The 24,906-nt window shown below is 39.6% G+C and overlaps 1 protein-coding gene across 2 annotated transcripts in view; it reads right to left on the reverse strand.

Annotated features, from left to right (window-relative positions):
- LOC114657472 (E3 ubiquitin-protein ligase AMFR-like) overlaps window positions 1-24,906 on the reverse strand; it is an 80,769-nt gene that overhangs the window by 50,081 nt on the left and 5,782 nt on the right. For both annotated transcript variants that reach the window (XM_028809327.2, XM_028809326.2), the window contains exons 2-3: window positions 9,779-9,871; window positions 8,579-8,743 (exon numbers count right to left, since the gene is read on the reverse strand). In XM_028809327.2, coding sequence (XP_028665160.1) covers window positions 8,579-8,743; window positions 9,779-9,871 — 258 coding nt within the window. The remainder of the gene's footprint in view (window positions 1-8,578; window positions 8,744-9,778; window positions 9,872-24,906) is intronic.

Consider the following 24,906-nt stretch of genomic DNA (forward strand, 5'->3'; position numbering starts at 1 on the left):
CAGGGTCCATAGCAAAAATGACAGCGGCTGTACAGGCTTTAAAAAGATCGAAGGGCAGCGCAACAGCAGCCCCCCTCGCCAACAACACGAGCAGCGCTATACGTCCTGCAAGAAAGAATTCAACCACGCCTGGGGCTAGAAATAAAGGAAAAGGATTGTTTCTACAATGTCACACAAGACCAGGCAGTGAGCCATCATTTAAAAGGAATCCACAGACCTCTAACCAAGCAGTTGCTGGATTGCTTTTCGCAGACAAGCATCATGTGCTCCCAGCTCTTAAAACAACGACATGCGACAAGCAGAAGAGACAGCTAGCAAGCAGCAAAAAGACAGCAAATGATCTAAAGACATATCTTTAGCGTGTATTCAGACGCTCCCCCCCTTCCACAACACGAGCAGCATTATACGTTGTAGAAGAAGAATGTTCTCCTCAGTACCATGTATTTTGTGTGTTTAGTAAATTAGAATTTTTATAATAACTATTTTTCTAACTTGCCAGTGAGAGACGCTTTCGCTTATGAACTAACAAAAATATGTTATTCCAGGGTTCAGGAGAAATAGTGTCCACATGAATAAAATCTAAGCTGTTTCTTGTTTTCCCTTTCTCAGAGTGAATGTTTCAGGGACAAGGTCACAAGGCTGCAGAACGTACATGTAGTTTATGCAAAGGCATCTCTCCTGTGCTTAGCTTTGAGAACACAGATAATGCTTAGCTCAACAGACATATTGTTTAACTTTACTGTTTTGATAAGGATGTTCTTTCTGTCTTACTAATCATGAAATGCTGAATTATAAAAAACCCTCCTAATTTTTTTCTCGGTGTTCAAATTGAGCTTTGCGGCAATAAGTTATGCTCTTTTGAATCTCTACTTACTGTGACTCTGAATGAATAAAAAAGAGAATTGAGAAATATTATCTGCCTGCTTTCAGTGTGCCTTTTTCGTCCACAACGTCAAGCAAGAAAGAGATGTAACCACGCACATGGCCGAAAATGAAGGACAAGTATTGTTTTTACAAAAGTTTTTAAACTAAAAGTGAAAATAATGCATATGTAACAATTCCCTAGAAAATAACAATCTCTTTAAATTATAGATTGCCTGCCTAAGGTAAAGTCATCCCTGATGAATGGGGACATGGGAATGAGGGGTCCTTTCATCGGATTAGCGCTATTTCAGATGTGGAATGACAAAATGGGGGAGGCAGCTTGATGAATGAGGTCTCCAGGACTTAAAACAAATCCAAATCATATTATGTGATATCATCTAATGTGAAATTTTACTCAGTACTTCTAATACTGTATTGAGGATTTATTCTGTTCTGTGTATTGTACTGTATTGTATTGACCCCCTTCTTTTTGACACCCATTGCACTCCCAACCTACCTGGAAAGGGGTCTCTCTTTGAACTGCCTTTCCCAAGGTTTCTTCCATTTTTTCCCTACAAGGGTTTTTTTTTGGGAGTTTTTTCTGGTCTTTCTTAGAGTGTCATGGCTGGGGGGCTGTCAAGAGGCAGGGCATGTTAAAGCCCATTGCGGCACTTCTTATGTGATTTTGGGCTATACAAAAATAAATTGTATTGTATTGTATATTCGGTACACCAACCACGGGGGTGGGCGAGCAAAGCGAGCAGGGGGCAGAGCCCCCTAGTCTTCTATAAAACAAGAGTAATAGCTTAGGTTAATGCTTCAAGATCTTGTAATGTTTGTTCCTATTTATGTGTTAACTTTAGGTTTAACACTAATAACAGTTCTAATACTTTAGTGTATAGCACACTCTTATTTAATGTACAACTTTAATAGACTAAGGCCTGCAATTTTTAAACAGTAGGATAATAAAATGTATTTCATACTGACAAGTGTTTTACTATAAAATAAACATGAGCAGATTTGGCAGCCTAGGGTAATCAGGGAACCTTTAAACCACACAAGCTGTTCTGAAACATAGCATTTTTTTACATGTAACTCATACTTTTCAATTCACAGTTTTCCTCTCAAAGAAACAATAAAATCTATGTCAAAATAACCCAAACAAAATTCTAACTTGGTGAAATGTCCAGTCAGTGAAACAATTTCTTGTGTGTGTGTGTGTGTATGTTTGATAATCAGAAAAAACTAAGAAACTGCCTAAGATGCTTAATGTATTTAACCTAAATAGGTACAATAAAAAAGGTCAAACTATACTAAATAAATGAATATAAAATTATGCATGTTAATCACTAGAAACAAGTTTGAAGAAAAAAAAAAAAAAAAAAAGAAAAAATCTAATACAAAATTAGTTAAATGACAATAGATGATAAACTTCAATCTATTAAATATGAATTTTTTGAACCAGCACATAATAAAGCACAGTGAAATATTTAAAAAGATTGTGTTGAATAATGGTATTTTTATGAAGGAAAAAATGAGGAAAAAAAAAAAAATCACAAACTATTTTCAAATTGTTACCACAGAACAATCAAAACAGTTCAGTAACAGTTAAGCTTAAGCAAAACCTAAAATGTATGCAGCAAACTAAAACACAATTAGTGATTTACAAAAAATAGAATTCATAGGGACATATGAGAGTAGCTGCTGTTAAAATATACAACTACAACTTCCTGAAATCAACCCCACCAAAATGCAGCACAGGCATCGTGGGATTAGTTTAAATAATTTGATTTTAAAATGAAAGCTTCACTCAAAAGAAAAATCTAGAAAAAGACATTTTCTGTGTATTCACTTTTCAGTAACTACACAGTATCCATTAATTTTCGGAATCCACTTTATTATGTTCACTGGAAACAATCTCCGCTAAATCAGTATACAGTAATCCCTCACTATATCGCGCTTCGCCTTTCGCGGCTTCACTCCATCGCGGATTTTATATGTAAGCATATTTAAATATATATCGCTGATTTTTTTGCTGGTTCACGGATTTCTGCGGACAATGGGTCTTTTAATTTCTGGTACATGCTTCCTCAGTTGGTTTGCCCAGTTGATTTCATACAAGGGACGCTATTGGCACATGGCTGAGAAGCTACCCAACTTACTTTTCTCTCTCTCTTGCGCTGACTTTCTCTGATCGTGACGTAGGGGGATTGAGCAGGAGGGCTGTTTGCACACCTAGACGATACGGACGCTCGTCTAAAAATGCTGAAAGATTATCTTCACGTTGCTACCTTCTGTGCAGCTGCTTCCTGAAGCGACATGCTGCACAGTGCTTCGCATACTTAAAAGCTTGAAGGGCACATATTGATTTTTGATTGAAAAACAAACTCTGTCTCTCTCTATGTCTCTCTCTCTGCTCCTGACGGAGGGGGTGTGAGCTGCCGCCTTCAACAGCTTTGTGCCGTGGTGCTTCGCATACTTAAAAGCCAAACAGCCCTATTGATTTGTTTGCTTTTCTCTATCTCTCTGACAGTCACTGCTCCTGACGCGCACTCCTTTGAAGAGGAAGATATGCTTGCATTCTTTTAATTGTGAGACAGAACTGTCATCTCTGTCTTGTCATGGAGCACAGTTTAAACTTTTGAAAAAGGGACAAATGTTTGTTTGCAGTGTTTGAATAACGTTCCTGTCTCTCTACAACCTCCTGTGTTTCTGCGCAAATCTGTGACCCAAGCATGACAATATAAAAATAACCATATAAACATATGGTTTCTACTTCGCGGATTTTCTTATTTCGCGGGTGGCACTGGAACGCAACCCCCGCGATGGAGGAGGGATTACTGAATAAAAAAAGAAGAAAAAAAAACCTGCATTTTACACTGGTTCTTCGTACACCCAGTTTAAAAACAATTAAACACAAACACATGTTGGGAATATACAGGTGCATCTGACTTAATTAGAATATTGAAAAGTTAATTTATTTCCGTAATTTGATTCAAAAAGTGAAACTCATATATAGACTCATTATACACAGTGATATATTTCAAGCTTTTATTTCTTTTCATTTTACTGATGGCTTATAGCTAACGAAAACCCAAAATTCAGTAACTCAGAAAATTAGAATATTGTGAAAAAGTTCCAATATTGTAGACTCATGGTGTCCCACTCCACTCAGGTAATTAACCCAAAACACCTCCAAAGGTGTCCTGAGCCTTTAAATGGTCTCTCAGTCTGTTTCAGTAGGCAACACAATCATGGGGAAGACTACTGACTTGACAGTTGTCCAGAAGACAGTCATTGACACCATCCACAAGGAGGGTAAGCCACAAAAGGTCATTGCTAAAGAAGCTCACTCTTCACATAGTGCTGTATCCAAGTATATTAATGGAAAGTTGAGTGGAAGGAAAAAATGTGGCAGAAAAAGGTGCACCATCAACAGGGATAAACACAGCCTTGAGAGGATTGTGAAGCACAGCCCATTCAAGAACTTGGGGGAGATTCACAAGGAGTGGACTGCAGCTGGAGTTGGTGCTTCAAGAGCCACTACACAGAGACGTATCTGGGACATGGACTACAGCTGTCGCATTCCTTGTGTCAAGCCAGTCTGAACCAGAGACAGCATCAGAAGCGTCTTACCTGGGCTAAGGAGAAAATGGACTGGACTGTTGATCTGTGGTCCAAAGTTCTCTTTTCAGATGAAAGTAAATTTTGCATTTCATTTGGAAATCAAGGTCCCAGAGTCTGGAGGAAGAGTGGAGAGGCACAGAATCCAAGTTGCTTGAGGTCCAGTGTTAAGTTTCCACAGTCAGTGATGAACAGCCATGTCATCCGCTGGTGTTGGTCCACTGTGCTTTATCAAGTCCAAAGACAGCACAGCCATCAACCAGGAAATTTTAAGAGCACTTCATGCTTCCATCTGCTGACAAGCTTTATGGAGATGCTGAGTTTATTTTCCAGCAGGACTTGGCACCTGCCCACACTGCCAAAAGTACCAATACCTGGTTTAATGACCATGATATCACTGTGCTTGATTGGCCAGCAAATTCACCTAACCTAAACCCATAGAGAATCCATGGGGTATTGTCAAGAGGAAGATGAGACACACCAGACAACAATGCAGACGAGTTGAAGGCCGCTATCAAAGCATCCTGGGCTTCCATAACACCTTAGCAGTGCTACAGGCCAATAGCCTCCATGCCACGCCGTACTGATACAGTAATTCATGGAAAAGGAGCCCCGACCAAGTATTGAGTGCATACATGGACATACTTTTCAGTAGGCCAACATTTCTGTATTAAAAATCTTTTTTTTTTTTTTTTTTTTTTTAATTGGTCTTATGTCATATTCTAATTTTCTGAGATACTGAATTTTGAGTTTTCATTACCTGTAAGCCAGCAAAATGAAAAGAAATAAACACTTGAAATACATAAATCTATACGAGTTTCACTTTTTGAATTAATTACCGAAACAAATTAACTTTATTTACGGAGATGCACCTGTAGAAGGAAAATGATGTATCTGGAAAGACGTCTGACAAACAATGAAAGTATATGAGAATTCCACATATACAGTCATATGAAAAAGTTTGGGAACCCCTCTCAGCCTGCATAATAATTTACTTTCAACAAAAAAGATTACAGTGGTATGTCCTTGTAACAAAGATTTTTAGTGAAGCAGTATTTAATTGAATGAAATTAAATCAAATGTGAAAAACTGGCTGTGCAAAAATATGGGTCCCCTTGAACTTTTGCTGATTTGAAAATATGTAACTGCTCAATACTGATTACTTGCAACACCAAATTGGTTGGATTAGCTCGTTAAGCCTTGAACTTCAAAGACAGGTGTGTCCAATCATGAGAAAAGGTATTTAAGGTGGTCAATTGCAAGTTGTGTTTCCCTTTGACTCTCCTCTGAAGAGTGACAGCATGGGATCCTCTAAGCTACTCTCAAAAGATCTGAAAACAAAGATTGTTCAGTATCATGGTTTACGGGAAGGCTACAAAAAGCTATCTCAGAGGTTTAAACTGTCAGTTTCAACTGTAAGGAATGTAATCAGGAAATGGAAGGCCACAGGCACAGTTGCTGTTAAACCCAGCGGGTCTGGCAGGCCAAGAAAAATACAGAAGTGGCATATGCGCAGAATTATGAGAATGGTTACAGACAACCCACAGATCACCTCCAAAGACCTGCAAGAACATCTTGCTGCAGATGGTGTATCTGTACATCGTTCTACAATTCAGCGCAATTTGTGCAAAGAACATCTGTATGGCAGGGTGATGAGAAAGAAGCCCTTTTTGCACTCACGCCACAGAGATGCTTGATGTATGCAAATACTCATTTAGACAAGCCAGATTAATTTTGGAACAAAGTGCTTTGGACTGATGAGACAAAAATTGAGTTATTTGGTCATAACAAAAAGCGCTTTGCATGGCGGAAGAACAACACCGCATTCCAAGAAAAACACCTGCTACCTACTGTCAAATTAGGTGGAGGTTCCATTATGCTGTGGGGCTGTGTGGCTAGTTCAGGGACTGGGCCCTCGTTAAAGTCAAGGGTCAGATGAATTCAACCCAATATCAACAAATTCTTCAGGATAATGTTCAACCATCAGTCACAAAGTTGAAGTCACGCAGGGGTTGGATATTCCAACAAGACAATGACCCAAAACACAGTTCGAAATCTACAAAGGCATTCATGCAGAGGGAGAAGTACAATGTTCTGGAATGGCCGTCACAGTCCCCAGACTTGAATATCATCGAAAATCTATGGGATGATTTGAAGCAGGCTGACCATGCTCGGCAGCCATCAAATTTAACTGAACTGAAGAGATTTTGTATGGATGAATGGTCAAAAATACCTCCATCCAGAATCCAGACACTCTTCAAAGGCTATAGGAGGCTGTTATATTTACAAAAGGAGGCTCAACTAAGTATTGATGTTGGGGTGCCAAAATTTATGACACCTGTCTAATTTTGTCATGATGCATATTGCATATTTTCTGTTAATCTAATAAACTTAATGTCACTGCTGAAATACTATTGTTTCCATAAGGCATGTCATATATTAAAAGGAAGTTGCTACTTTGAAAGCTCAGCCAATGACAAACAAAAATTCAAAGAATTAAGAGGGGTTCCCAACCTTTTTCATATGACTGCACTTTCCAGAAATAGAAGATGTTACCTAGGGTTGTAAGGTGGAATGGCAATCTACAGTGAGGAACATAAGTATTTGAACACCCTGCGATTTTGCAAGTTCTCCCACTTAGAAATCATGGAGGGGACTGAAATTCACATTGTAGGTGCATTCCCACTGTGAATGTAAAAAAAAAAAAATTCAGGAAATCACATTTTATGATTTGTACAGAATTTATTTGTATTGCACTGCTGCACGTAAGTATTTGAACACCTGAGAAAATCAGTGTTAATATTTGGTACAGAAGCCTTTGTTTGCAATTACAGAGGTCAAACGTTTCCTGTAGTTCTTGACCAGGTTTGCACACACTGCAACAGGGATTTTGGCCCACTCCTCCACACAGATCTCCTCTAGATCTGTCAGGTTCCGGGGCTGGCACTGAGCAACACGGAGTTTCAGCTCCCTCCAAAGATTTTTGATTGGATTTAGGTCTGGAGACTGGCTAGGCCACTCCAGAACCTTGATATGGTTCTTACGGAGCCACTCCTTGGTTATCCTGGCTGTGTGCTTCGGGTCATTGTCATGTTGGAACACCCAGCCACGACCCATCTTCAGTGCTCTGACTGAGGGAAGGAGGTTGTTGCTCAAAATCTCACAATACATGGCTTCATTCATCCTCTCCTTAATACAGTGCAGTCGTCCTGTCCCCTTCACAGAAAAGCACCCCCAAAGCATGATGTTCCATCTGACCACATGACTTTCTCCCATGCCTCCTCTGGATCATCCAGATGGTCATTGGCAAACTTCAGACGGGCCTGGACATGTGATGACTTGAGCAGGGGAACCTTCTGTGCAATGCGTGATTTGAAACCATGATGGCATAGTGTTCTACCGACAGTGACCTTTGAAACTGTGGTCCCAGTTCTCTTCATGTTATTGACCAGCTCCTTCCGTGTAGTTCTGGGCTGATTCCTCACCTTTCTTATCATCTGTGATACTGACAGTCGTCTTTAGCCTCTTCCATTTTCTGACAATTGCTCCAACAGTTGATCTATTTTCACCAAGCTGCTTGGCAATTGCCCCGTAGCCCTTTCCAGCCTTGTGGAGGTCCACAATTTGTCTCTGGTGTCTTTTGACAGCTCTGTGGTCTTGCCCATGGTAGTAGTTGGAGTCTGACTGACTGTGGGGTGGACAGGTGTTCTTTAAAGAGCTCAGACAGGTGCTACTAATTAAGATTACTAAGTGGAGTAGAGGTGGACTTCTTAAAGGCAGAGTAACAGGTCTTTGAGAGCCAGAATTCTTGCTGATTGCCAGGTGTTCAAATACTTATGTGCAGCAGTGCAATACAAATAAATTCTGTACACATCATACAATGTGATTTCCTGAATTTTTTTTTTTACATTGTCTCTCACAGTGGGAATGCACCTACAATGTGAATTTCAGACCCCTCCATGATTTCTAAGTGGGAGAACTTGCAAAATCGCAGGGTGTTCAAATACTTATGTTCCTCACTGTATATCATCCTTTTGTGATATACTTACATATTAAGTAAACAAATAATTTAAATATGAATTATACTTACATATTCAAAACGGTCTTTGCAGAGTTGAACCATAAGGTGCAAGAAAACTAAAACTGCAAACCACAGGCACCACATTACTACCTCTTCAACTGTCTGCACATTTAAAACTCCAAAGATAAAAATGAATTTGTAGAAGATGAAATTCCAAAATTTGTCCTTGAGGTGCTAAAACACACAAAAAATCATTAATTAGAAACACTATTTTCTTTATTCAAGTATGCAAACATAAACCGAATTAAAACTATGACTAAACTTTGGTAAAGGACATCTTCAAAAGGTAATGGAATAACAAAACAATTGGATTTTTATTTTCTGCAGCTCACACATTAATGCCTTATTTGACAAACTTCATATTCACTGCTTTATCCCAAACTGTAAATAATTATTAAGGGGTGTGCATTAGTGATGCAGTTATTGGTTTATTGTCATGTAGGTGAGGGGTAAGACATGACAAGCAGAGTTTAAGTACATTCGTAAAATAGCTCGTGCAGTTATTATACAAAACTACTTATTAACACATTTGTTATTTGTGTTAATAATTTAAATATCAGAGTGAAAAAATTCTGATTTTTCTATTTGAGGAGCTGTCCTTCTTTTAAATATGGGAAGAATTGCTTAATGTTTTACCTATGTAAGTATGCTGTGCCTCTGCTCACATTTTAAACACTAAAGTTTATTTTAGTTTCAACACAGTTGGTTAACCTATTTCACATATCTAGGGATATGTTGGAAATGCCGTTGAGGCAAAGTTTGATATGAAATAGATTAGATTATTTATAACAGCATATTTAAAACAGAGGTTGTGCCAAAGTGCTGTACAAAGAAGCATTAAAATAAACACAATGCAAACAATCATGCAGAACAATTCCATTATACATAGTGAAAGGCAGAAGAAAACAAGTAGGTCTTTAAAAACCCCGATAGAGAATGAAGACCTGATGTGAAAAGGCAAGTCATTCCAAAGCCTAGGAGCACTAACTGAGAAACCACTGTCTCCCCTAGACTTCAGCCAAGACCTTGGAACTACAAGGAGTAGTTGTCCAGATGACCTCAATGCCACATAGGGGTGAAATACTGCATTACTTATGACACATTCAGTTGCTCATTACCACACATATTGTAATACACACTTAAAACTAAAAATGGTTTCAAGAAACCAGATTAATACAATATTGAGGCATATACAGGCTAAAAAATTACCTGTGTCTCGCTAACCCGCAATGGCCCAAAAACCATGTGTTGAATCATTCTGGCAATCAACATCAGGCAACAGCATGCAGTGTTCACTAATACCTGTATATATAAAAAAAAAAAAAAAAAAAATACGTAAAAACATATGTTGGGAATAAAATTGAACAAAGGATTAATGATTACTGATGGGTATTGATAAACCCAAAAAAACTACTTGGGAAAACATACTCATAAAAAACTACCACCTAAAACCAGGTTTATTTAACCATCTGCACCTTGAGGGAAACAAAAACTACAAGTAAATAATTGACCCATGTATGCTTTTTTTGTACATGCTTTGGATGACTGAAGCAAAATGTTGCTCATAAACACTAGGCGCATGTCCACTTTGAGTGCAATTGCCTTCTTTTATGATAAATATCTAGGCAGCAACTTAAGTCTGTCTGTATGCAGGTGCTTTGGATCACAGCCAACAGTAAAACTACTTTTGGATAGTCTACACCAGGGGTGCCCAATACATCGACTGCGATCGACCAGTGGATCGCAAAGGTAGTGCAGGTAGATCGCGTTGCATTCAAAAAAAATTTTTAAACATTAGTCTATATATCCTCCCTATGGCATTTGCCACTTGATTGACATACAGGGCGGCCAGTCTGAGATCTCTTTTCTTCTAACACACTGGTCATCCCGCACGCACGATCAAACGTGCGAGCTACTGCAGACAAAGCGTATATATACATGTGAGGACACGGTGCCGCAGCGCTAGCTAGTTCAGGGATTGTTCCTGCATTGCGTTGTATTCTTGCGCTGACACGACACTGGAAAGATAGACGGATAGAATAACTAAACATGTACTACAAAGATATTTCGATGTTCCTTAAAAGTTTTGAAGAATCGGCGTTCTAAGTTTACAGATGGCTTAACGTCTATTGCAGAGCTGATTGTGTGGTGATTGAGCATTTGGAGAAAGAAAAGTTTGGACTGGAATTGGAGGTTAGTACGTTTGAAAGAGACAGTACTTCTGTAATAAATTATTTAATCGAAGGTCGCACATGGCGCAGCAAGCCTCTTGCGTGAGATATGAACAATCACTGCGCCACTGTGTTCCCATGTTTAATAACATGCTTTCATTCCTATCATCATGAAAATGATATCACGTATACATCTCAGTATTTTAATTATTCAGAGAGCTGTAATATCACGAATGTAATGGATTCTGTGTCCTGTCGGAGAAAGAGAAAGAACGGAAGCACGTAGTGATTCACACACATAGAGCTCATTGAAGATCAAATACAGAACAAAGCATTTAACGTGCTACTTGAGAAACTAGTAAAATAAACGATTTTAAGATGAAGTTTATGATGTTCTACTTTAATGGCAAAATAAACTACGTGATTAAAGTGGAAATTTCGAGATTAAAGTTGACATTTCGTGCTTTTTTCCCCACTGTGTGCCTGTTTGTTTTGTCTGTACCCTAATAAGCTTTCATATGACACTCAGACGGTGGGCTATGACTCGCCTTTTCACGGTGACTTTGATATGTGATTTCTTTTTTATTTCGGGCACTGTGCGACTTTGTGAACTTGGATCTTTCGAGTTTTTCCGACACTCTGTCACTCGATCAACTTTCTTTTGTTGATTATACCACTGTTTAAACCAACAAATAGTACGTTTTTCCTTTGCCTCCACTTGGTATTCGCTGAAATTCTTATATTTTCCCCTGTGCTTTTCCCATTGTCTTTTCACAGAAGGCTATTTACATTGATTTGCATATTCAAAGAGGCGTAATTCTGGGAGGAGTTGGGGCGGGACAGAAGGCGCGTGCACGTACGTTACTTTTCACGCTGATCGGGATTTATGTAGTGGAAGAACATGAAAGTTTGCGTGCGTACAGATTCCTGCATCTGGATTTTTCTGTGCGTACGCACAGTCCCGCTTTTGTGCTTACGCCATGTTATAGTGTGAGTTCTACGCACGGCGTTATACATGAGGCCCCTGGTCATTTTAAAAGTAGCTCGCAAGCCAAAAAAGTGTGGGCACCCATGGTCTACACTCTCAATTACAAATTCATTCAAATTGAAAATTGGGCCATTTTCAGTGGCCGATAATCAGCAGGCAATAAATTTTAAATCAACACAAATGAATGTATTGAAACAATTATTCATTGTTTCCCTTTTAAAATTTGATCTCATCTGACACGGGTACATCAAAAAGTGCATTAAAAAAAAAAAAAAAAAAAAAAAAAAACTATAACTGAAAAGAATCTGAGGAAGAAGCAATACTTTTGAATTACATTTTGGTCATATCTGACCTAGGTACATCTCAAAGTGAATAAAAACAAAATAGTACAGTTATTAGCAGTATAACTTGTTTACCTTTTGGTAAAAAAATATTTTGGTCATTTACAACCCAGGCACATCACATTTAACAGCAAAAAGAAAAAACCTAAAAGCTATCAGTAAACAAACCCATAGCAAGTGATAAAAGTAACACACGTGAATATGTTGTCTATTGCACACTGAGGGGACATAGGTTTGTTTTAAATCACCAAATGTAATTAGCACAACCTAATTTGTAAGCAAAAAGGTGGCGGTACACATATATTGCATTTGGATTACATCTGAGGTACTGTGAAGAAATATAAAGGCAGAGATTCTAGCATTACATGTTTGTTTTGTTTGTTGTGAAAACAAAGCTCAAAATTTGAAACTGACAAATCAATTACAATAATAATTATTATTATTTACCTTTATATAACGCTTTACTCACTACTCAAAGCACTTTGCAAACTCCATGCCAGGAGCACATTAGACGTGATCCCAAGAATGCAATATGTCACCTGCACAGGTGTACTGTGCTGCATAATTTTTCTGAATTTCCAAAATCGAAGAAAATTAACAGCAGGTTAATAACAAGCTCTGCATTCTACAAAAAAGTTATTACATAGTCCCACAAAGCAATCAGTTCTTGATTTAATTGAGTTTAAAGAAAATTCTAGAATTTTTGCATGTTTCATCAAATGTAGTCTTTGTAATTCATTGTTTGCTTTGAGTGTTAATGGCAGATTGTCAACATTGTAACAGCCATGAATCCGCAGGATTGAAACATGCGAGTGGAGGGCCAATCAATCATATGAAGAGAAGAGCAGAGATGGTGCTCATCAGAAACAACAAGTTCTCATTGTAGTAACAATTAAGACTAATTTGTGAAAACCCACATTTACTAAGACTCAGCACCCAGCTGATTATAGATTTAATATGTAGTCGATGTTACAACCAGCTGTTGTAACTGAGGTGCCAGCACGTACCATCTCCAAAAAAAAAAATAAAAATTATTGTTTCTGGGCTGCACATGGCCCACAGGACACCATCTGAATAGTAATTCTTTACATTTATGCAGAGCTTCTCTCACTACTCAGTAGGCCATATCTACACAGTAAGGTGATTTTTAGTAATAGCAGAGGGGAAATATGATTTCTACACCAATATTTTATTATAGTAGCACAGTGGTACAGCAATTCACACTGGTGTCTCACAGATACAATTTCCTGGGTTGGAATTTCACATCTAGTTGTTATCTACAGTGCATCCGGAAAGTATTCACAGCGCATCACTTTTTCCACATTTTGTTATGTTACAGCCTTATTCCAAAATGGATTAAATTCATTTTTTTCCTCAGAATTCTACACACAACACCCCATAATGACAATGTGAAAAAAGTTTACTTGAGATTTTTGCAAATTTATTAAAAATAAAAAAATTGAGAAAGCACATGTACATAAGTATTCACAGCCTTTGCCATGAACCTCAGAATTGAGCTCAGGTGCATCCTGTTTCCCCCTGATCATCCTTGAGATGTTTCTGCAGCTTAATTGGAGTCCACCTGTGGTAAATTCAGTTGACTGGACATGATTTAGAAAGGCACACACCTGTCTATATAAAGTCCCACAGTTGACAGTTCATGTCAAAGCACAAACCAAGCATGAAGTCAAAGGAATTGTCTGTAGACCTCCAAGACAGGATTGTCTCGAGGCACAAATCTGGGGAAGGTTACAGAAATAATTCTGCTGCTTTGAAGGTCCCAAGGAGCACAGTGGCCTCCATTATCCGTAAGTGGAAGAAGTTTGAAACACCAGGACTCTTCCTAGAGCTGGCCAGCCATCTGAACTGAGCGATCGGGGGAGAAGGGTCTTAAGTCAGAGAGGTGACCAAGAACCCGATGGTCACTCCGTCAGAGCTCCAGAGGTCCTCTGTGGAGAGAGGAGAACCTTCCAGAAGGACAACCATCTCTGCAGCAATCCACCAATCAGGCCTGTACGGTAGAGTGGCCAGACGGAAGCCACTCCTTAGTAAAAGGCACATGGCAGCCCACCTGGAGTTTGCCAAAAGGCACCTGAAGGACTCTCAGACCATGAGAAAGAAAATTCTCTGGTCTGATGAGACAAAGATTGAACTCTCTGGTGTGAATGCCAGGCGTCACGTTTGGAGGAAACCAGGCACCACTCATCACCAGGCCAATACCATCCCTACAGTGAAGCATGGTGGTGGCAGCATCATGCTGTAGGGATGTTTTCCAGCGGCAGGGACTGGGAGACTAGTCAGGATAAAGGAAAAGATGACTGCAGCAATGTACAGAGACATCCTGGATGAAAACCTGCTCCAGAGCGCTCTTGACCTCAGACTGGGGCGACGGTTCATCTTTCAGCAGCCCAGCGACCCTAAGCACACAACCAAGATATCAAAGGAGTGGCTTCAGGACAACTCTGTGAATGTCCTTGAGTGGCCCAGCCAGAGCCTAGACTTGAGTCCGATTGAACATCTCTGGAGAGATCTTAAAATGGCTGTGCACCGACACTTCCCATCCAACCTGATGGAGCTTGAGAGGTGCTGCAATGAGGAATGGGCGAAACTGGCCAAGGATAGGTGTGCCAAGCTTGTGGCATCATATTCAAAAAGACTTGAGGCTGTAATTGCTGCCAAAGTGCATCGACAAAGTATTGAACAAAGGCTGTGAATACTTATGTACATGTGATTTCTCAGTTTTTTTATTTTTTAATAAATTTGCAAAAACCTCAAGTAAACTTTTTTCACTTTGTCATTATGGGGTGTTGTGTGTAGAATTCTGAGGGAAAAAAATGAATTTAATCCATTTTGGAATAAGGCTGTAACATAACAAAATGTGGAAAAAGTGATGCGCTGTGAATACTTTCCAGATGCACTGTATGTGGACTGGAGTCTGCACATTCTTATTATGGATTTGCACATCCTCAAACACATGCAGGTTAGAGTTAAATGACAATTCTAAAATAGCCTCAATTTGAGTGTGGCTGTGTGTGAGTGGGCCGTATGGTAGAATGGCACTGTTTCCAGATCATCATTTGGGCGACCCAATTTTAATTCGGCATGTCTGAGAATGTTATTTTACAAAGGAGGAGGTTGGGAGCATGCGCTGATTACAATGCATTGCCACACCCACCACACTATGAACCCAAATGATCAGGACCAAAGTGCAGTGGGCGACACTTTAGCACCACACTGGAACAGTGTGAGGACCCCCTCCCCCCCCCAAAAGTTTTCCCATGTATTCTTCATATGACACTTGGATAAGGTAGTGGAGCTCCTTTAGCAAAATACTAAGCCGAATCTATTATGATATTCCAAAAGCACTACAGGAGGTGTTTATTTCATAGCAGCTATTAGGTATTACAAAATGAAATCTGGTTACACAACATTTATCCGTCATTTGAAGGTGTTAATTTTATTAGACTAGGTAGCTCTGCCCCATGCCCTGTTCACTTGCCAACCCCCGTGCGGGCGCTACGCACTAGCCACTTCGCAGCTCTGACACTCGCGTATGGGAAAGTAGATGTACAATAACTATTTAACATTAGAGCAAGTAATTAACTATAGTAAAAAATAGTAAAATTTACTAAATTGAAAGAAAATTATGTTTCATGTTGTGTTAGAGCTACTTGTTGCGTTATACATTTTTGTTCTATTTGGCTTTGAAATTAACACGCAAATACTTTTTAAACTTACACTTTTACTGTAAAACTTTTTGTCAATATTGCATTGAATTTTGATTCTGTGTTAGGAGTTACATCGTAACAATGTAACATATACCTGCCTGTGAGTAAATATCGTTTCTTTCTCTCTAATAAATATACCGACTTTTTTGAATGTTTGTCCATGTGATTTGTTAATTGTCATAGCAAAAGCTACTCTAATGGGAAACTGTAAACATTTTAATATGAATGGCATATCAAGATCTCCTTTGGTGTCTAATGTTATCCGCGCAAGATTATGTACATTACCTTTCTTGTCTCCTGTTAAAATTGTACACGCAATAACATTATGATACATCCTTCTTTCAACAGTAATTCGGCCGTTGGAAGACCGGACGGTGTTAACGGTTGTAGATATTCTGCGAGATATTTTAAGTTGATATTTTCCGCACCATCACCACCAACTGTTTCAGCATAGTCTATTGATACACATTTAACCAATTTGCCGTGTAACCAATCGACAATTTTCACCTTAATTTGTTTGACTTCTTCGTTTCTGGGTGCTAGGATTGCCCATGTACTCATTTCTTCTGTTGATGACTCTTCAGGATGAAATTCTTCAATAAGACTAAGGGGCTCAGCACCCTGCCCGCTTCGCTCACCAACCCCCAGGTTTGATTAACCAGATATACAATTTAAAGAGATTGATATTTTCATGGAAATTGTTACATATGCATTATTTTCACTTTTACCTTAAAACTTCAGTAAAACAATATTTGGAATTAACTTTTCTTCAAGATTGCACTGAATTTTGATTCTGTTTGGACTTGCATCGTGAAGTAAACAACTTTTTCGAATGTTTGTCCCTGTGATTTGTTAATCGTCATAACAAAAGCTATTCTCACGGGAAACTGTAAACGTTTTAATGCGAATGGCATATCAAGATCTCTTTTTGAATCGTGCTTTGCCTTTGGATATACACGGATATCAACTCTGTCTTTGATATCTCCGTCTTTCTAATTTATTATTGCTGAAAATTCGTCACATGTTGGTTTACTATAAATGTGACCGTGATCTTTCAGATTCATATAGAAATCTAATTAAAATATCCGTGTTTTGCAGATAAATTTTGTGTAAAGTGCAATACTTTTGGACATATGGATTTGTATCCATTATTGGCTGTATAATTTCTAATGCATCTGATCGTTTAACTCTTTAGATTCTATGTTGCATCGCTTCTTCGTGATCATAAATATACAACTGACCGAATTGTGTTTTTTTCAAAATTAAACTTGACATAGCTTTAATTGTTGCTTGACCACAGACTCTCACAGCATATGGTCCATTATTGTGTAAATCTATGTTTTCAGTATTGAATGATGCAAACACGAACAGATTATTGTAGATTTGGATATTTTGCCTGTAGTGTTTGTGGATTTCACTTTCACCAAACAACAAATCTTTTAATTATCGTGGCTACACCTCTTCATTGGGAAGAAACACTACTTTTCCCTGATGGCAATACAAATTAGACAATCTACCAGTCTTCGACTTGTAACTTTAAAGCCTTACAATATCTACATACTTCGGACATATCACCTATGTTCATATATTCGATCCCTTTTTGCTGTTCTGTTATTTCCCAGAGTAATAATTTCCGTTTGTTAGCGCTAATGCGATCTTTCCTATCTATCTTTTGATACTTTCGAATTTTACTACTTTCATAATCTTTAACTTGCTCTATATGTGTATCGTGCCAATGATTTTTGAATGTCTTTATTAAGTTCTACTTCATCTTTTACTCCGTCTTTTATTTCTGACCTCGATTGGACCTGTGAGGTTTTCAATTCCACTTGGTCCGGGCTGATTATTACTTCCTTATTTTCAGAATTTGCACATAGATTATTATTGTTCTTTTTGCATTCTTTTCTCTCCAACACTTTTGGGTCTCTTTGATGCGCTGCTCTTTCTTCTTTGCTTAGTCATTGATGTGTCATCTAGATTAGGGCTGCACGATTAATCTTTTTTTTCTCATGATAACGATATTTATGACCCACGATCAGTTAATAAATATCGTCGCGATTTTACAGTATAAAGACCAAACTGTTTTTTATGGGCTGAGTTTACGGATTGGACTGCGTCACTATGACGTTACTGCGTCTTGATTGCAAGCGCTTTCTGAAGCAGTAGAAGTCAATAGCAGCAATAACAGTCAGTCAGAATAAACATATGATGGCGGAGCAACGTGCAGAAGTGCGATCGTTAGTTCCTAAAAAGGGGTCATACTCAGTTGTCTGGAACAATTTCGATTTCGAGGAATGTGATGTTGATCAGGTACGAGTCTTGTGCAAACTTTGCTCCTGTTCCGTCCAAACGTCCCAAGGTAACACAACAAACCTCATCAACCACCTTAAAAGCCACCACAAAGTACACTATCAAGAATTTCAACGACTGAAGGCACAAACAGCAACAACAAAAAATTACCAGCCATCCACAACACAGACAACAATATCAGGGACATTGTTCAACGCAATACCATATCTGTCTAGCCAGTACCGCCGCTCCCTATACGCAGAGTACGCAGTCTGCGTAGGGCACCAACTCCCAGGGGGGCACCATCCCAGCTGCTCAAAAAAATCGTTTTTATATATTATAATAATAAATTAATATTAATAATATTCATATACAAATAAACAAAAATATAAACGTATATATTGCATTTTATGAACGCAGAGTAGGCTAAGCACACGTGACGACGCGCGCGCCCTTACCTCTGTACCCAAATCTCTGGATTGCTCTGCGCATAGCAGTGACGCTCCCTGTAACTGTTGCCTCTGCTGAGCGAAGTTTTTCTAAAATGAAGCTCATCAAAACGTACTTGCGCTCATCTATGGCACAAGAGCGCATGAGTGGTCTGGCAATTGTCAGCATCAACTCTGAATTAGCAAAGGCTTTATCATATGAAGAGCTCATTTACGACTTTGCCTCAAGAAAAAGCAGAAGTGTGCCTTTGTAAATTTTGAACTTTGGAAAGCTCCGGCAGATGACAGTGTTGATTTTATTTCAGTTTATTATTGTTTATTTTATTTATTATAAATGTTTTATTTAAAGTGTGATTTTAGTTTTTATTTTTTGCTGTAGAGCTACAATTGTAATTTATAAATGATACAATTTATTTATGTATTTAATTTTATTTGAATAAAGTTCTATTTTGGCCCCTATAGTAGGTGTTTTTTTTATTATTTTATTTTTACTTCCGTAATATTTGGGGGAGGGGGCACAAAAGTAAATTTCTGCTTAGGGCACCCATTTGGCCAGCAGCGGCCCTGTGCCTAGCTCGCAAAGACACCGGGAAATAACAGAGGCGATCACGTACCATATAGCCAAGGATATGTGTCCAATAACCACCGTGAGCAGTGAGGGGTTTAACAAAATGATCGCAACACTTGATAAAAGATATAGCATTCCCTCACGCAACCATTTTTCCAATGTTGCGCTGCCCTCGCTGTATGCGAAATGCCGAAAAGAAATAGAGAAATTCTCAGGCTCGGCCTTGAATATTTTGCTGCCACGACCGACTTATGGTCAAGCAGAACTGCGGAACCGTATTTGAGCTTGACAGTTCATTTTATTGACAGCGAGTTTGAGATGAAAAGCAAGTTTTTGCAAACTTCGTTTTTCCCACAAGACCATATAGCGGAGTTTATTGCAGTGGGCCTCAAAGAAGCGATGTCCGCTTGGGGCTTGGTGGAAGAAAGACTTGTGTGCATCACAACGGACAACGCAGCTAATATGATTAGGGCAGCATCTGTGAATAACTGGCCGAGGCTACACTGCTTTGGTCACAGACTTCATTTACCAAAGGAATAATCGTCATTATTAATCGTGATAAAAATTTTGAGCAAAATAATCGTGATAATCATTTTTTCTGTTATCGTGCAGCCCTAATCTAGATCATATAAAATTATTGTCCTGATAAAATTTATAAGAGCTGAGAGTGCAGGAAGTGTGTCTGCCAAAAGCATTCACACAACTGAGAGGTTAGATGACCGTGGTGTTGTTTGAAAATGGTTGTAAGTAGGGTGTGACTTGAAAGAATCGAATGGCAAAAGTCACCATCTCGCGGGACGTGCTTTCAAAGATTATAAGTATGGCGTGACTTGAAAGAATCTCATGTTAAAAGTCTCCGCCTCATGGGACTTCACTCAAAAAAGTCTCTTCAAAAAGTCACGTCTCATCGCAGGATTAGTCTCATCTCATCCCAAGATTTTTATTATAATAGAGATATTTGGACATAATAAGTCTTCTTTTATTGGGAACTTAAAATGAGGAAAACGCAAAAATGTAGAAGAGCTGAAAGCACAGGAATTGTGTCTGACAAAAGCATTCACACGAATGAGAGGCGAGAGGTCCGTGGGCGTGGGCTGTTAACCGTAACTGGTTGAGAGGAGGGCGGAACTTGAAAAAAATCTCTTGGCAATAGTCTCATCTCAAGATTTTCTTTTATAATAGAGGAATACCTCACATACACTGATCAACCACATCATTAACTCTTTTAGGGCTAATTTTTTTTTTGTTTCTTTTCTCCCAGGGCTGAATATTTTTCCAAAAACTAACATTTTTAAAAAAGAACACAAAGCAATTGTTTAACACATCAAATCAACAAAAAATATTTACTTTTGACAAATGTTACTGTCTTGCATGTTGTATGAGCCTGCATACTCTATGATTTCACATACATATCACATACATTTTACACAGCAAAGTCTGATCTCGCTCAAAGCAGCCAATTTCAGTCATTGCCACATTGCACTCCTTAAAATATGTGTTGCTTTGGTGCCTATTTTTCAATTGTCTGTTGCTGCACTTTCTAACATATATTGTTAGTGTGTACTGTAGAGAGACAAGTCACCCATTTGCCATCGTGCCATGCCACTGCCACCAAGTTTTCTGCCTGCATGAAAACCGTATTGTCACCCCTTTTCATCTTCTGAAACTTTATGAACTTTATGTATGGCATTATAGCCTGGCTCACCCCATGGGATTTGCTTCTGTTTATTACAGAAGTGAATAAAACTTTGCAGCAGCACGTACCTAAGCCACCAGGGGACAAAACACATTTGGACCAATGCTCCCTGAAGTTATATCACCAGTTCTGTTCCATCTCTACTTGTAATGCCACAGCACGCTTCATCTCGTCTTTCGTTGTGGGTTTCCACTTTGAAAAACGAGAATGTGATGCAAACGCAGCCCGCGATTCTAAAAAAATCTCTGCCTACCTGTTTGTCTCGTCGGACAGTAGCTGAAAAGCAGCATCAGGAGAGAGCAGCCTGAAGTACAGCAGCTGGTGATCTGTCGTGTCCAACAGCAAGCCATGCCGTCTTGTAAACTCCGGTAGCCAGATCGGCTCTCAACGGATCAATGTCTGTGTATTTATCCCAAGCGAACCTTGCCGTAGATGCATCGGCTGCGCGAAGGCACTCAACTGGCAGCAGATCCGCTGGCGCGGCATCGGCTGGTGTCTGATCAGCTGATGCCTGCTTCTAACTCTCTTGCTCGATCTCCTGATCACTGCCAATAAAGTCAGATTCTGAAAAATCAAGAGTCTGACTCCGCGATAATGCGCAAAACATCGCCTGCCGAGTGTTTTCTTTTCTGCACTTGCTTCGCTGCCTTTTCACATGTCGGTGCCATCTTGCCTTTGTTTACATTTCGCAACTCACGCACACGCAATGTTTATTTGCCGAGTCAACGAGTCTAGCATTCCTCCAAGCACAGAGGGAATGCCTGTGACGTGACAGTGAGATTTGTCGCCATTAACAGCTGATTGTCGCCCTCTATCCCTGGATGTCGACTTTTGTCGACATTCGCCCTCAACCCCTCCTGTCGACAAAAGTCGACATCCGCCCTAAAAGAGTTAAAACCACCTGCCTAATATTTCGACTAATACAGTGTTGATCCTCCTCATGCCACCAAAAAAGCTCCGACCCACAGCTCAGACTTCACAAGTCCTCTAAAGGTATCCTTTGGTATATGGCACCAAAGAGTTAGCAGTAGATCCTTTAAGTCCCATAAATTGTAAGGTGGGGCCTCCATGGATCAGACAATTTTCCAACATATTCCACAGATGCTCCTGGATTGAGATCTGGAGAATTTGGAGGCCATGTCAACACCTTGAACTCGGTCATGTTCCTCAAACCATTCTTCAGCAGTTTTTGCAGTGTGACAAAACAAATTATCATGTTGAAAGAGGCTAATGCTATCAGGAAATACCATTGCTATGAAAGGATATACATGGTCTGTAACAGTCTTTAGTTAGGTGGTACATGTAAAAGTAACATTCACATGAATGCCACGACCCAATGTTTCCCAGCAGAACATCGCCCAGAGCATTGTACTGCCTCCATCAGCTTCTTCCCATAGTGCACTCTGCTGTCACCTCTTCCACAGGTAAACAATGCACATGCACCAAGCCATCAACATGACCTAAAAGGAAATGTGATTCATCAAACCAGGTCACCTTCTTCCATTGCTCCATGGTCCAGTTTTGACATGGGTACACTGACCAGTCTGTCGCCAAGTAGCCCATACGCAGCAAGCTGTGATGCACTGTGTATTCTGAAACCATTATCTCATGTCCAGCATTCACAATGTGTGCTACAGAAGCTTTTCTGTAGGACTGCACCAGGCGGGCTAACCTTCACTTTCTGCACATATCAATGAGCCTTGGGCACACAGGACTCTGTTGCCAATTCACCAGTTCTCCTTCATTGGACCACTTTTGGTAGGTACTAACTACTTCATACAGTGGAACCTCGGTTCACGAACATCTCGGTACACGTACAACTCTGTTTACGACCAAAAAGTTCGCCAAACTTTTGTCTCGGTTCACGACCACACACTCGGTATACGAACAAGCCAGTTTCCCTTTCGGTTTGTGCGCGCTGATGATTTCCGCATGTGTTGCATTGTTCTCCGTCAGACGTGCGTGCTTGCACATGCGTGCGTGCGTGCGTGTGTGCTTTCGCTGTGAACTCTTTGTGCTCTATTTCATTTCCCTTCCGGTTCGTACATGCCGATTACTGTATTTAAGCATGTGTTCATCCTCTCCCTATTCATTGTTCTCAGTCAGACGTGCATGCTTTACCTGTGAACTCTTTGTGCTCTACAGTATTTCGTGTGCTTTTGCAGTTAACCATGGCTTCTAAGCAAGTGAAAAGTGGTGAGAAGAAAGTTTTGCAGAAAATTGAAATCGAAGTAAAGAAAGAAATTATTGAAAAGTATGAGCGTGCCGTTCGTGTTACTGATTTTGCCGCCGAGTACAAGAAGTCAAAACCTACGATTTCGACTATTCTAAAGCAGAAAGAATCTATTAAAGCAGCAGATGTTGCAAAAGGAGTTACAGCATTAACCAGGCAGAGGCCTCAAGTGCTGGAAGAGGTGGAAAAACTGTTTACCAGTTTACTCATTTACCAATTTGAGAACCCTCACGCTTTCAAGCAGCACAATGTAAACAAAGCCAGACTGCCAGTGATGTGGAGGGCAAACACGAAGGGTTGGGTCACAAGGACTTTGTTTTTGGAATGGCTGCACGAGGCTTTCGCTCCCACCAGCTAAACAGCTAAAAACACCAGAAACCCAAGAAATCACAAGAGAGAAAACACCTGAAGGAAAACATCCCTCCATCGCGGAGCCAGACTCTCCCTCAAAACTGTAAGTGTTTATACAGCGATCGGTTGCAAGGCTATAGCACGAACTCCTGTAAATGTTACTTTCTTGGTTGCTTGTGGTTGGTTTTTAAATAAAGTTCGGATCTGTTCAAATGTTCCTTTTTTTTCCCCCTGTGCTTAAAACTCATTAAAAAAAGTGTTTATACAGCGATCGGTTGCAAGGCTATAGCGTGAACTGCTGCAATGTTACAGAGAGAGAGAGCGGGCTCGCATGCTGATAGAGAGAGCGGGCTCGCATGCTGATAGAGAGAGAGGGCTCGCATGCTGATAGAGAGAGAGGGCTCGCATGCTGATAGAGAGAGAGGGCTCGCATGCTGATAGAGAGAGAGAGAGAGAGAGAGAGAGGACACGTGCAGCTGAGAGCGAGCGAGCCTGCTCATGCAGCTGAGCAGGGAGCCTGGGTGTTTGTGTCAGTGTTATTCAATGTTTTTACGTTACTTTACTATTACACTGTGCATTCTATGGAGTAATTAACTATATTTGTGCTTTAAAATCGAATTATGGTCGTGAACTGAGGTTCCACTGTACTGGGAACACCCTATAAGACCTGGCATTTTGAAGATGCTCAGACCCAGCCATCTAGCCTTTACAATTTGGCCCTTGTCAAAGTCACTCAAATCCGTACATGTCTCTATTTTTCCGACTTTGAACAAATTAATTTCAAGAACTGACTGGTCACTTACTGCATAATACAGTGGGGCAAAAAAGTATTTAGTCAGCCACCAATTGTGCAAGTCCTCCCACTTAAAAAGAGGAGAGAGGCCTGTAATTTTCATCATAGATATACCTCAACTATGAGAGACAAAATGAGAAAAAAAAATCCAGAAAATCACATTGTCTGATTTTTAAAGAATTTATTTGCAAATTATGGTGGAAAATAAGTATTTGGTCAATAACAAAAGATCATCTCAATACTTTGTTATATACCCTTTGTAGGTCAAACGTTTTCTGTAAGTCTTCACAAGGTTTTCACACACTGTTGCTGGTATTTTGGCCCATTCCTCCATGCAGATCTCCTCTAGAGCAGTGATGTTTTGGGGCTAAATACTTTTTTGCCCCACTGTATTCATTGTATGTGCACATGAAAAAAAAAATTGTTTATTTTGCTCCTTTAGTACATTTCTTTTTTAACTGTGGGCATGTTATACATTGTTGGAAATGCCTCCATCAGACCTATACAATGGAGAAAGCTTGCAATGGCAAGACCCACAGAGCCAAAGAGACCCAACCGGAAGTGCCAGATTGCCAGTGCTAAGCATAGCTGCTCTATAACTGAGAATCTTGCCAACGCTGGATCTGCTGAATTTTTTGATATATAAAATGTTTACATTCGCTGTTGGTTTGTGACATTATATGTGACAACACACAAAATATCTGCCGAATGGCTTGGCCTCAGATGTTGA

Source organism: Erpetoichthys calabaricus, chromosome 9 (assembly GCF_900747795.2).
Source record: "Erpetoichthys calabaricus chromosome 9, fErpCal1.3, whole genome shotgun sequence".
In the NCBI taxonomy this organism is placed as follows: Eukaryota; Metazoa; Chordata; class Cladistia; order Polypteriformes; family Polypteridae; genus Erpetoichthys; species Erpetoichthys calabaricus.